The sequence below is a fragment of the Rhinoderma darwinii genome, chromosome 2 (assembly GCF_050947455.1).
Source record: "Rhinoderma darwinii isolate aRhiDar2 chromosome 2, aRhiDar2.hap1, whole genome shotgun sequence".
Classification (NCBI taxonomy): domain Eukaryota; kingdom Metazoa; phylum Chordata; class Amphibia; order Anura; family Rhinodermatidae; genus Rhinoderma; species Rhinoderma darwinii.
This window is the reverse complement of record NC_134688.1, coordinates 213,128,875-213,143,228: the sequence shown is the minus strand read 5'-3', so window position 1 is coordinate 213,143,228 and position 14,354 is coordinate 213,128,875. Positions and strand designations below refer to the sequence as shown.

Genomic DNA, 14,354 nt, shown 5'->3' with positions numbered 1-14,354 from the left:
TATTATTTGGTCACCCAGTAATTTTATGCTGTTTATGTGGTTAGTAATTGGATCTCACCTTGTAGTTCACTCATTTTTCCACTTGTTATCTGATAAAAGATGTGGTAGCTTCTTTCTCCTGGCTGTTGAAAAATGACTCTGGATTTTTCCAGTAAATCTGAAAATATATTTTGTTACATTATATTATCATATTTTTTCAACAGAATTCTCATAGAAATGCTGAAATAATGGTAGGCACTAGCTGTTCTTGTGTATTTTAGGGGCTGTTCACATCAGTGTTCGGTTTCCGCTAATGAGTTCATCAGACCTTTTCGTCAGAGGAACCCAGCAACTGAAAGGCAAATGGAAACCATAGATTTCGTTTGCATTACCATTGATTTCAATGGTAATGCTTCTGTTGCTAATGGTTTCCGTTTGTCTCCTATTTTGATCTGACTTTGAAGCTGCTCACTTACCATTATGGTCTATTTGTTTATGAGTGGATTTACAAATAATCTATTAGACCTTATTATTAAAAAAATAAAAAAGTTTATGATGCAATTAAAAGTACGTAGATGTGCAGACGATCTGTATAGATGGAGGATGGGTCCTCCCGGCTCACTTGCAGTGGCCAATGGCCGCATTATTTTGTCAGTTATTATCAGCACATCTGTGTGGCCATTGGTTACCGCAAGCATGGTTTTGGCCTCCGCTATGTAAGACCTCATGCACACAAACGTATTTTTGTCCTCCCGTAAATACTGGCGTAAATACGGGTCCTTGGTCACATGTATTCGACCCGTATTGCACCAGTATTTATGGACCCGTGCTTGTAAATACGGGTCCGGTGTCACCAGTATTCCACCCGTATTTACGGCCACGTTTTCGCTGCAAAATTGCACTGCACCAATCGGCAGCCCTTCTCTCTATCAGTGAAGTGTGTATATGGACCAATAAAGCACCTTTTTCTACCTTGCTTATACCTTGGAGTGCTGCCTGATTTTTGAATTCTACTACAGCAGGTCTGTTAGCCCTGACCTGGGCAGGTCGGCACTCACCTATGATTTACAAGGCTGTGCAGCTGACATTGTATTTGGACTTTATCAGTGCAGGATAGAGAGAAGGGACAGCCCTTTCCGCAGAAAACGTAAAAGAAATTCATACTTACCCGGCCGTTGCCTTGGTGACGCATCCCTCTCTTGAGATCCAGCCCGACCTCCCTGGATGACGCGGCAGTCCATATGACCGCTGCAGCCTGTGATTGGCTGCAGCGGTCACATGGGCTGACACGTCATCCTGGGAGGCTGGATTGGAGGAAGAAGCAGGGAGTTCTGGGTAAGTATGAACGTCTTTTTTTTTTACAGGTTGATCTATATTGTGATCGGTAGTTTCTGTCCAGGGTGCTGAAACAGTTACTGCCGATCGTTTAACTCTTTCAGCACCCTGGACAGTGACTATTTACTGACGTCGCCTAGCAACGCTCCCGTAATTACCGGTGCACACACATATTCACCCGTAATTACGGGAGCCCCATTGACTTCTATGGGCTTGCCCGTGCCATAATTACGGCCTGAAATAGTACATGTTCTATATTTTTCAACGGCACGGGCACCTTCCCGTAAGCAATAGAAGTCCATGGGCCCGTAAAAATGTGACGTAATTACGGGCGTTTTTACGTTCGTGTGCATGGGGCCTCAGACTGTGCCCTAAGAAGAGGTAAGCAACACACGACTGACTCAATTAACCCCTTGTTATAATGTAGAAACAGTAACCGCACAAGGCCTTTACAAAATAAAGGAACATATATAAACATATGATGGTTGATTTGTTAATTTTTGACTGGAATGTTTCATTAAAAGTACTTTTACCTTCTATGATCTACTTGTTACATTTGTGAAATAGTACAGAATTGAGAAACAGCGAATGCATAATACAAAACTTATAGTATAAAAAAAGAGCAGTAGATATAGTGTTTAATGTTTAAAATATGAGTTTTATATTTGTACAATAGCTAATTGGATTTATACAGTATATGCAAAATATGTCTGAGTCAAGAAGCGTTAACCCTTTCACTGCCAAGCACTATGTTATATGTCATGACTTTAAATGCTTGCTGTGACCAGGAACTAGAGCTTAGATCTTAGTGTCACATTACTGCCTAAGCCCAAGGCTTCATGCGCACGACCGTGCCCGTAATTACTCCCATTATAAAGTATAGGAGCACGGTCCGTAAATTAAAAAAATAGGACATGTCCTATTTTTTTCGGCAGGTTTCTATGGCACGGACACCCTCCCGTAGACATACTGGAAGGTGTCCGTCGGCCATAGAAATGAATGGGCCTGTAATTACGGTCCGTAATTACGGGCGATTTTAAGGTCGTGTGCATGGGGCCTAAGGGTATGTTCACACATTGCAGCTACTGCATGCGGACACAACCATACCCACATGCGGTTTCCAAAAGTGCATGAAAGCGTCCAAGAGTTTTATGTGCTGGATGGCATTTTAACAATATACAAGGTGTATACTTTCAGAAAATATATGGATGTGGGGATATATTGTGATTTTTTTTATTCTATGATTCAAGTTTTATTTGTGTTGGTGCAAAAGTATGAAAATCGTCCCTGAAGTGAAAGGGTTAAAGTGTAAATGCTACAAAATATGGAGCCCAGGCTGATTCTGAATACATATAATATGGAGTACAGGCTGAATATGAATACATTGTAGACTTACAAATTTCAATATCAGCAGAAGACAACTTGCCAGTAGTACCAAAGTGGATTCGGATGAATTTACCCTGAAAAAGAGTTGAATTAAAATCCTTTGTTAACAAGCAGTGCAATGGAAATTTACTGTGCTATTCATTCTGTCAAAAAAACGTAAACCTTACGGAACGGAGACAAACGCAATAGCTCATACCGAAAAAAATGCAATGTTTGACAGAATAGATATAGGGGCAGATTTACTAAGACTGGCGTTTCATACACCAGTCTCAGCTATCTGCTCCACTGGATTAAGATGCAACAGATTTATTACCCTTTCACCCACAATTGTATTTAATCTGTCCGTCTAATCACCAATTAACAGAAATTGCATTGGGATATATGCCTTGAAATAACGCATGCAATCTGCCTCTGGTTATTCTACTTATTAAATGTTGTATACTTGATGTGGATACACTAAAATAGAATATGCTTGGTGGCTATGATTTATAGCATGTTATACAGTTGCTTCCACACAATATATAGCAACTGGCACAGAAGAGCAAATTTATTAGATATATTTGTGATATGTTATACAAGCATAAAAAAAATTATACTTTTATGACATGTCCGGTCAAATCAGGGCAGTACACCGAGCCCACATGAAATTGTATAATTTTTATATTTTTATTTTTAAAAAGGGACTGTGTGAATGGGAGCAGATCAGACTGATGTTCTTTGCCTGCTGCCCACAGCTCATGTTGCTGGTGCTGCTGAAGCTGCTGTCTGTGTTCTTATTTGCAGGAACCAGCTTTTGTGTAAGGAGTGTAATGACAATCAAGTTTTCTCTCCTCACAGAGCCCCTGGCAGCTACCTTGTAACTCCCCCTTGCCCCCCACAGACGCTCTGCCACCATGTGTCTCCCTGTCTGCCCCCCAGTGCCTTGTCACCCTGTGTCCTCCCAGCCCCCACAGAGCCATTTTGTTGCCCCCAAGACTCTTTCGCTGTATGAGTCCCAGAAATTCCTGAAGTTGGCCCTAACGTCCCTATCTGTTCTGTCCGCACTGATATATAGAGGAGGCTGTCAATATCCTTTGTAAGTGTGGGAAGCTTTATAATGATCCAGTCTTGGATTTGCATAACACGTCATGAGAATTTAGTGTCTTCATTACACTGCTATGCTGCATTATTTTACAATTAAACAAAAAAACACATACATCAGAGTTCCTTCCTCTTTAACACGCTGCATACATTAGATGGTCCATGATGAAGTGCAAACGAAAAAACAAAAGGTTCAGAATTTAAAGATTTACTGTCATTTAATAAAACTTCTGACATGTCGTAGTAACAGAAGTTTTGATCGGTGGTGGTCTGGGTGCTGAGACCAACACCGATTACTGAAACAAAGAGGCAAAAGTATTCAGCCAAGCGCGGTGCCCATTCAGCTGTAATGGCATAACGTCGGCTCTCCTCGAAGAGGTGGGGTTAGTTGAAGACAAACCCATAGAAGTTTAAGAATGGAAAATAGCCGAAGTTATACCATTACAGCTAAAGGGGCAGAGCGGTAGTCTGAGTGCTTCTGCTCCTACGTTTTAGCGATCAGTGAGGGTCTCAGCACCTGAACCCCCACCGATCAAAAGTTCTGACATGTCACTATGACATCTCAAAAGTTTTATGAAATTACAGTTACTCTTTAATAGGAAGGATGTGCCAGAGACGGGAGACCCAACAAATTAAATGAACTTACAAAACGAGAAGAGTTGTCATTTCTCAGAGTTTTGGCATTTCCAAAGGCTTCTAAGGCAGGGTTTGCCTGGATGATTTGATCTTCCAGGGTTCCCTACAAGACAGAAAAGACACAGCTAAAGAAATGGTATACATATTTGTCTACCATAAGCAAGTTATTTAAATATAGACTTAAGCATACTGTAATACTGTATCTAATGAAATATGTTGTGAGGCAATTTGGTTAGTGCAAACTATTATTTAACTTAGACTTCGGTCACATCTGTGTCGGGTTCCATTCATGGGTTCCGTCAGACCTTTCCGTCAGGGGAGCCCATGAACGGAAATCATAGCTTTCCATTTGCATTACCATTAATTTCAATGGTAATGCTACCATTGCAAATGGTTTCCGTTTGTCTCCATTCCGTAAGGTTTCCGTTTTTTTTGAAGGAATCAATAGCACAGTCGACTGCGCTATTGATTCCGTCAAACAAATGGAAAACTTGCGGAACGGAGACAAACAAAATAGCTCATACCGAAAAAATGCAATGTTTGACAGAATAGGTATAGGGGCAGATTTACTAAGACTGGCGTTTCATACACCAGTCTCAGCTATCTGCTCCACTGGATTAAGATGCAACAAATTTATTAAGAGGCGTACGCCTCTTAATAAACCTTTTGCATCTTCATACTGGCTGTGACTGCGACCATACACCATAATTGTGGCGCAACGACTGCTCCTCTTCTATCATCTGTGTCCCCTCAGATTGCAGCGGCTCCTATAATGTACTGATGCTCAACGTCACCAGTGCTGTGTCACATACAATGTTCTGATGCTGCCCAGTGTCAGTACGTTGTATAAGCTGCGCAATGCTGAAGGGAGCCGGCAGGGAGTAGAGGATCAATGAGGTGGGCATAATTTCTTACCTTTCTACCTTGCCACGCCCCACAGAATGAAATTTCCACTATAATTTACGCCAGTTTCCTGGCGTAGATTATAATAAATTTGTTGGGCCGCTGTGGACCTGCCCCCTTTTGTAAAGCCACACACAATAATGATGAGGGTGAAGGAAAAAGGCCAAAAGTCGCAAGTTGCACCACAAATTGCGACTTTTGGGTCCCTTCATGACTTTTCACAAAATGTGATATAAAACAAAGACAACCCGAGTAAACACATAATAGAATTTTTAAATGAACATTTAATTTATTTAAAAAAATAAAATAAAGTTTTCACATAGGTGCTATACATATTGATAAATCTTTTTCCTTCAACAAATGAAATAAATATTTAAGAACTTAATTTTGTGTTTACTCAGGTTGTCTATAACCATACATTGTTGTATTTTACAGTTTGTTTGAAGACCTGAAACAATTAATTGTGACAAGTATGCAAAAATACTTCTTCCTGGGACTGTATTTCTATAAACATACATATAGGCACACTAATATATATATATATATATATATCATAATCACCAAATACTAGGCTCCATTACTGGCGTTGGCTGTTTTTTAACATGTGGATGACCTCATTGGATGGGTCCAATATGAGCAGAGTAATGGCTGTTCTACTTTACATCCCACATGTATACATAACTTTTTGTTTTCTCCAGCCATCCACAACCAGAGCATTATTCCGTTTGTACACTCTAAGGCTCCTTGTACACGGCTGCATTGCTGCTCTGTTTATGAGCTACATTTTTAATGCCAAGGACGTGATTGGATCCCATCATGTGAAAGCAAGCTCTCCTGATCTCACAGAACAGTGTCAGATCCCATACTTGGTTATACATACATGGCTTATGCACTGATCTGTAAAATAGATGTGTACATGAGCCCTAAAGGAAGTGTAAATATATAAAAGTAGCCAACTCAACATCTTAACAGCTGACATTTATCAGAACCTTATCACAAATTATCTGCACAGTATAATAACAATAATATTATAAACTGTATATATATTATTATTTACTAAGTGCCGTCTAGTAGTTTTCTTCTCCTTGCGACCGTATGAGCAGTGTTTCTCCAGAATTTCCAGTCTTCTATTTGTCTTCAGTATTTTCAGGGGCATTTTCATAATTCCTGTGATTGTATCCGACCACCTTTTTGCTGGTTGTCATCTTAAGTCTGGTTTACATGGCTAGATATGTGCCCATAATGAGCCCTGATCAGCGAAATAACAACTCGATCGGCGCTCATTAAAAGGCCCTATTGCATGGGCCAATGCATATTGTATGGGGACAAACGATCGTTGATACGATCGTTCAGTCCCATCAGTTTGCATCGTCAGCATTGCTTGTTTGTTGGCTGATCATTGCCCTATTTACACTGACAATAATTGGGAATGAGCATTCCTAAGAACACTCTTTCAGTCGATTATTGGCCCGTGTAAACAAGCCTTTACTATTTTCCCTTCAACTTTTCCATGTTAAGTTGCTCTCTCTTCTTAAGATATGCCCAAAATAAGATAGCTTCAGTCTGGACATTTGTGCTTCAAGTAAAAAGTTAGGCCTGATGTGTTAAAAGTCCTCACCAACACCAGAGTTCAAAGGCATCAATAGAGTTTCTGGCCCTCTTCTTCATTGTCCAGCTTTAATCCATAGAGAGCCATAGAAAATACAATGGCCTGGACAATTATGATCTTTGTTTTTAGAGACATACCATTACATTTGAGGATTTTATCTAAATATATACAGTCGAGTCAGTCACATTATTATGACCACCTCCTGATTTCGATGTTGGCAGCGTGTAGCCCATGAAGGAAGTGATGTTTGATGGGCTGGCTTGGTGGGTATATAAGGTGCGATAGGCTGTCTGAACACATATCACTCATTGTTGCCATGGGTAAAGGGGCGATTTATCATAGTTGCAAAAACATATGATTGAAGGGTGACAGTATTTCTCAAACAGCGCAGTTTGTGAACTATTCGCGTGCTGCTGTGGTGAAAGTGTATCGTGAGTGGACAAATGGCACATTGGGAATAACCAATGTGGAAACTGCGAAGCACCACGTGCTATTGATATAAGAGGTGAACGTCGGCTACAAAGGTGTGCGAGGGCCGAATGACACGCTACAGTGGAGCAGCTCACCGTGAAAATCAAGCAGGGGGCTACCAGACGTGTATCTAAAACAACAGTTCAGTGAACCCTACTGCGTATGGGGCTCCGAAGCAGAAGGATAGTTAGTGCTCCTATGCTGACAAATGTGCATTGGAAAAAGGGCTTTAATTTGCCTTCTCCGATGAGTCACGCTTTCTGCTTCATCGAATGGATGGACGTTGGAGTGTCAGGCGAGAAACATGAGCGAACAAACACCCTGCAACCATTGCTGGAAGAACACAAGGTGGTGGCAGCATCATTATGGTCTGGGGAATTTTTTCATAGCATGTGGAAGGCACTCTGAACCGATTTGGGTATGAATCCATCATTGCAGATCACGTCCACCCATACATGCTGTTTGTCATCCCTGGGGCAGATGGAATCTTCCAGCAAGACAATGCGACATGTCACATGGCTAAAAATGTCTGACAGTGGTTGGAAGAGAACGACCAAGACTTGCAAGTACTTCCCTGGCCCCCTGATTTGCCAGACTTGAACCCAATGATCATCTGTGGGACCACCACGATTGTCTTGTTCGCTCGATGGATCATCCCGCACATGCCCTCCAGCAAATGTGGGAGCACTGCAGTCAGCATGGCTCCAGATACCTGAGAGAACCTACCAGAACCTTATTGAGTCACTCCCAGCCTGTCTAGCTCCTGTCCATGCTGCACATGGCGGTTACTCTGGATATTAGCTGGTGGTCATAATAATATGACTCTACTGTGTAGAGTCCTCATAAGACTATGTTTATGAAACCATTAGTAATTTACTTTTGTGAATATTTTAATAAGATTACTAACTGGAAGGATTGAGTTTGTTTGGAGATTTTTCAGTACATGTACAAATAATAGAAAGCAATCAGCATAACTTAGTTTTGTAAGTCAAATGTTTCTACCTACCCCAGTCCTTGTTGCTGGTTGCTGTAATGAAAAATAGAAAAGTTTTGGTTCTCATCAAATAAATACTTCTAAATGTTACTGAACACGTCTTTCACACCAATACCCTTGTATCCCTTTTATGTATAAGCATGTCAATTAAAGCTACAGAAAGACCAAGGCAGGACTAAACCAGATAATATTAATTGGATTATACCTAATTCTGCAAACGCACTTTCCAAAATGAAAGACAAACTTACAGAGTTTTTTTTCTCCATAAATATCTTTGACAAAAAAATCCTAGCATGTACTATAGCAAGTCATGTTCCGGAGGTTTTTTTCTCTAGAAGTATTTAATCTAGGGACCATTATGGTGCCTCAAGGAGTCATCCTTTGTCTTCTTTCAGGCACATAATGTCGCATTCAATTTTAGACCTATTTATGAAGCAAATGCACCAAAAAGCACAGATGTTTGTACCTCACTAGACTTTTTTCAAAAGTTTCTCGAAAAGGGGTAAAGCTTAGCATAAATGGGGCGTCACTAAAAATGCGCCAAAGTGCACTAACATTTGGGGCAAAAAACTGTTGTAAATTAAGACAACCAAGAGGTGGTATAAGGAAGAGATAAGTGTCTAACATGTCTAGCAAGATGCGTCATTTTATCTTTTCAATTTAAGCAATACAAAGTTGTTTATTCACTGTGATGAACCAAAAGAGATCGCAAGATCTAAATCAATACTTACATTCTTTTTACCAGTAGGGTCACCAATTGCAGCTACTGTGGCAAAGTACTGAATTACACGTTTCGTATTGACAGTCTTGCCAGCACCAGATTCTCCACTAAAATACAGGTGATAAAGAAAAAGTAATAGTAACAATACCGTAAATATATGCATAGCAGGTGAATACAGTGGTGTTTAGTCCTATGTTTATGTGGTCAGTAATAACACTTGTGTTCTCTAGTTCTCTAGTAGAGGTATGTACATGTATGTCTATTTTTTAACGATAGATAGATAGATAGATAGATAGATAGATAGATAGATAGATAGATAGATAGATAGATAGATAGATAGATAGATAGATAGATAGATAGATAGATAGATATGAGCTGGATAGATAGATATGAGATAGATAGATAGATAGATAGATAGATAGATAGATAGATAGATAGATAGATAGATAGATAGATAGATAGATAGATAGATAGATAGATATGAGCTGGATAGATAGATAGATAGATAGATAGATAGATAGATAGATAGATAGATAGATAGATAGATAGATAGATAGATAGATAGATAGATAGATAGATAGATAGATATGAGCTGGATAGATATGAGCTAGATAGATAGATAGGTAGATAGATAGATAGAATGATAGACATTGTAGAATTTAAAACAGCTTTATTCCTCTGTAGTAAAGTGTTCAGCTTACTTACGTGATCAACATTGACTGGTTTTCCCGATCTAACAAACAAAAATTGTATATAACTAGATACAGTATATGCAGTATTATATTTAACTTCTTTTTTTTGCTGCATAGTCTTTACACAACTTATTACAAATATGTATATACAAGATTTTCGCATGTTCTTGTTTTGAGAAAGCATTTCCCAAGGATTTTACATGCCTCATTACAACAATGGTCACATCCAATAAAATTCTAATATTTGGCAATCTTCTATTGGCTCGGTAGGGTGGGATAATAATCATTACATGATTTAAGGCCATAATGATTTAAGATTTACTTTGTGGAGATCCCACTTTACCATTGTTTATCTTTATATCAACTGACTACTAAAAATAAGTTCTATGAATGCACATAAAAAGAAAAAGATAAAAAGAAAAGGGTCAATATCATAAAATTTAAGAAATTATCTAAAAATTACTTACATGGTGATAAGGTATAATAATACTTACTGCGCAACATGTCATGGTAAGCATTATCAGCAATGGAAAATATATGGGGAGGGGCTTCAGAACGTCTCTTGCCCTTATAGGCAGAAACCACTTCAGTCTTATAGACAGGAAGCTGTTTGTACGGGTTCACAGTCACACAGAAAAGGCCTGAATAGGTCTGAAATGTAAAAATAAAAAAAATCATAATGGGGAATTAAGGGCATGACCACACGTGGCGGATTTCCTCCGCAACTGTCCGCATCAATGCCGCACAGAATCTGCGTTGCAGATTCTGCTGCGGATCTGCACAAAATGTGCAGTAAATTGATGCGGACTAGCTGCTGCGGACTGCGGGAAAAGTACTTCCCTTCTCCCTATTCAGTGCAGGATAGAGAGAAGGGACAGCACTTTCCCTTGTGAAAGTCAAAGAAATTCATACTTACCGCCCGTTGTCTTGGTGACGCGTCCCTCCTTCGGCATCCAGCCCGATCTCCCTGGATGACGCGGCAGTCCATGTGACCGCTGCAGCCTGTTATTAGCCTGTGATTGGCTGTAGCCGTCACTTAGACTGAAACGTCATCCTGGGAGGCCGAACTGGAGACAGAAGCAGGGAGTTCTCGGTAAGTATGAACTTCATTTTTTTTTACAGATACATGTATATTGGGATCGGTAGTCACTGTCCAGGGGGCAGAAACAGTTACTGCCGATCGCTTAACTCCTTCAGCACCCTGGACAGTGACTATTTACTGACGTCTCCTAGCAACGCTCCCGTCATTACGGGAGCCCCATTGACTTCCTCAGTCTGGCTGTAGACCTAGAAATACATAGGTCCAGCCAGAATGAAGAAATGTCAAGTTAAAAAAGCAAGACGGATCCGCAGCACACATAACATGTGCATGACAGCTGCGGACTTTATTGCGGAAATTAGAATCTCCATTGAAGTCAATGGAGAAATTCCGCCATGAGTCCGCCACTGCTCCGCAACAGACAAAGCATGCTGCGGACACCAAATTCCGCTCCGCAGCCTATGCTCCGCAGCGGAATTTTACGCCTCGTCTAAACGAACACTGCTAAATTAAAGTGTAAGTCAATGGACAAACGGCTCCGCTGCGGATTAACGCTGCGGAGTGTCCGCAGCGGAATTTAAGTGAAATTCCGCCACGTGTGAACCCAGCCTTAAGAACCAAATCGAGCAATGGATGTCACACTATTAAATTTAGCTCATTTTAAATACTTTAATATAATTGTTAGAATTTAGTTAGTGTCCAACTAAAGCTTTAAACAAATTAATAATGAAAGGAAATAGAAAAATAAAACAGAAAAATAATATTTATTTGTAGTGAGTATCAAGGTAGGGGATCCTTGGTAATGCTTGAAAAAGGAAAATTTTATATTAAGGTCATTTGAAGGACATATTTCAATGCAAGAAAAATCAAACTGTTACGTTAAAAACCAATAGACCAATAATATATAATATATAAACAATGATTCGGCTTACGTAGATCATCCAGTTAGCGTAGCGTTTGCGCAGGTTAGAGAGCACTGATGCTTCATTCAGATGTGTCAACATGGCCATGTCTTCAATCATGTCAAACTTTGGAGGATTCATCTGCTGAACATCTCCCTCCTTTACAACAACTGACTAAAGGAACAAACAGTAGCTTGAACAGTTTACTATTCGGGCATACAAGAAATTACAGGTAACAACAAATAAATTCACTCCACATTTATTAAACATGTAGTCCGAGCTGTAAGAGTTCAGATTATCAGACCGTGATGTTAGAGAAAATGAATTCTGCTGTTATTTTCTGCAGATACCAGTAGTATGTTTAACATGGATTAGGATGATAATATAAAATATATTTTATCAAAAAGTTTCCAAGAAAAGATGTCCATGTCACATATGCAAGTGATGTTGTGATGAATAAGGCTGGGTTCACACGACCTATTTTCAGACGTAAACGAGGCGTATTATGCCTCGTTTTACGTCTGAAAATAGGGCTACAATACGTCGGCAAACATCTGCTCATTCATTTGAATGGGTTTGCCGACGTACTGTGCCGACGACCTGTAATTTACGCGTCGTCGTTTGACAGATGTCAAACGACGACGCGTAAATTGACTGCCTCGGCAAAGAAGTGCAGGGCACTTCTTTGCAACGAAATTTGAGCCGTTCTTCATTGAACTCAATGAAGAGCAGCTCAAGATTTATATTACGAGGAGGAGCATTTACGGCTGAAACGACGCAGCTGTTTTCTTCTGAAAACAGGCTGTCATTTCAGCCGTAAAAGCCGGCTAGCGTGTGAACATACCCTCACAGGGAAATCCTTCCCTGCTTGTCATACTGGCAAATCGCTTGGCAAGTAGAGTTGCTTGAAGAACTGTGCTCTTGTATGCCTCAAATGACAAATGAGACCAGGATTATTTGACCCCTGGGATTCTTGTCGATGAATTCACAGAATTTTTTCTGAGCTCTGAAAGCCCAGACAGTGAAAAAATATAAAGGAGGCGTTAAAATTATACCAGGACCTGACACCGCTTCATGTTTAGTTTATAAAGAGAGAAAACTGGTGAAATCTTGTGTGTGTGTGTTCATTCAATGTCTTCTTTATCATGTAATATACTAATAACCACATGGTATATTTACCTTTCCATCCGCCAGTTCAACAGTGACTTTCCCTCCACCCGTCTCTTTGATCTCGGCTTCCAGATAGGCTTCCTTATCATCGGGTATCCAGCATCTCTTTTTTCCTGTTATATTAAACATGTCCATTATATTGCACCTATACTGTTATTTTCAAAATATTATATTTATCTTTTAAGTGTTTGATACAGCTTGTACATCTGCATTATCTGGTCACTTTGACATGCTTTAACATGTTGAATCAATGCAGGGGCTGCACAAGCTCTGTTGGTGCCCATGATAGTTGATAGATGGAAAATCATTCATTTAATTGTGCCCGGTTTCTCCTTTTCCCACCAATACCTAGTGTTCTTGCTTTTTTTTTTTTAAATCCATAAATTTCACCCTGTCATGGCATTCTAGACCTACCCCTCATCCCTGAGTCAAGGTAACCCCTCCAATGTCAAGGTTTATTTTAGAGGATCACCTTTCATACTACTCTAGAGTAGGGGCTGCACCGTCAGTCTTGTAAATGCATGTCGGATGCCCTGTTATCTGGGATAGCTGGACACCCGGAAGAGAAGACCAAAACAGTTTTCATTACTATTTCTGGATTATTGCTTATTATCAGCATTCAACAAATGCTGTGTGTACAATAGAGGAAGTGCCAGTGCCAATAAGTCTGTCATTCCAGTGATTACATTATCACCAAGAGAGCAGCCATGTGCCAGGATATAACTAGTCCGAGAACAGCAAGAGAACAACCATGTGCCAGGATATAACTAGTCCAAGAACAGCAAGAGAACAACCATGTTTCAGGATATAACTAGTCCAAGAACAGCAAGAGAACAACCATGTGCAAGGATATAACTAGTCCAAGAACAGCAAGAGAACAACCATGTGCCAGGATATAACTAGTCCAAGAACAGCAAGACAACAACCATGTGCCAGGATATAACTAGTCCAAGAACAGCAAGACAACAACCATGTGCCAGGATATAACTAGTCCAAGAACAGCAAGAGAACAACCATGTGCAAGGATATAACTAGTCCAAGAACAGCAAGAGAACAACCATGTGCCAGGATATAACTAGTCCAAGAACAGCAAGACAACAACCATGTGCCAGGATATAACTAGTCCAAGAACAGCAAGACAACAACCATGTGCCAGGATATAACTAGTCCAAGAACAGCAAGAGAACAACCATGTGCCAGGATATAACTAGTCCAAGAACAGCAAGAGAACAACCATGTGCAAGGATATAACTAGTCCAAGAACAGCAAGAGAACAACCATGTGCCAGGATATAACTAGCCCAAGAACAGCAAGATAACAACTATGTGCCAGGATATAACTAGTCCAAGACCAGCAAGAGAGCAACCATGTGCCAGGATATAACTAGTCCAAGAACAGCAAGAGAGCAACCATGTGCCAGGATAGAAATAGTCCAAG

The 14,354-nt window shown here is 40.1% G+C and overlaps 1 protein-coding gene across 1 annotated transcript in view; it reads right to left on the bottom strand.

Annotated features, from left to right (window-relative positions):
- Window positions 1-13,052, bottom strand: part of MYH15 (myosin heavy chain 15) — a 57,513-nt gene extending 44,461 nt beyond the window's left edge. The window contains exons 1-9 of the mRNA XM_075851119.1: window positions 12,927-13,052; window positions 11,778-11,921; window positions 10,301-10,457; window positions 9,820-9,847; window positions 9,125-9,221; window positions 8,406-8,426; window positions 4,427-4,519; window positions 2,711-2,774; window positions 59-157 (exon numbers count right to left, since the gene is read on the bottom strand). Coding sequence (XP_075707234.1) covers window positions 59-157; window positions 2,711-2,774; window positions 4,427-4,519; window positions 8,406-8,426; window positions 9,125-9,221; window positions 9,820-9,847; window positions 10,301-10,457; window positions 11,778-11,921; window positions 12,927-13,052 — 829 coding nt within the window. The remainder of the gene's footprint in view (window positions 1-58; window positions 158-2,710; window positions 2,775-4,426; window positions 4,520-8,405; window positions 8,427-9,124; window positions 9,222-9,819; window positions 9,848-10,300; window positions 10,458-11,777; window positions 11,922-12,926) is intronic.
- Between the last annotated feature and the right edge of the window lie 1,302 nt (window positions 13,053-14,354).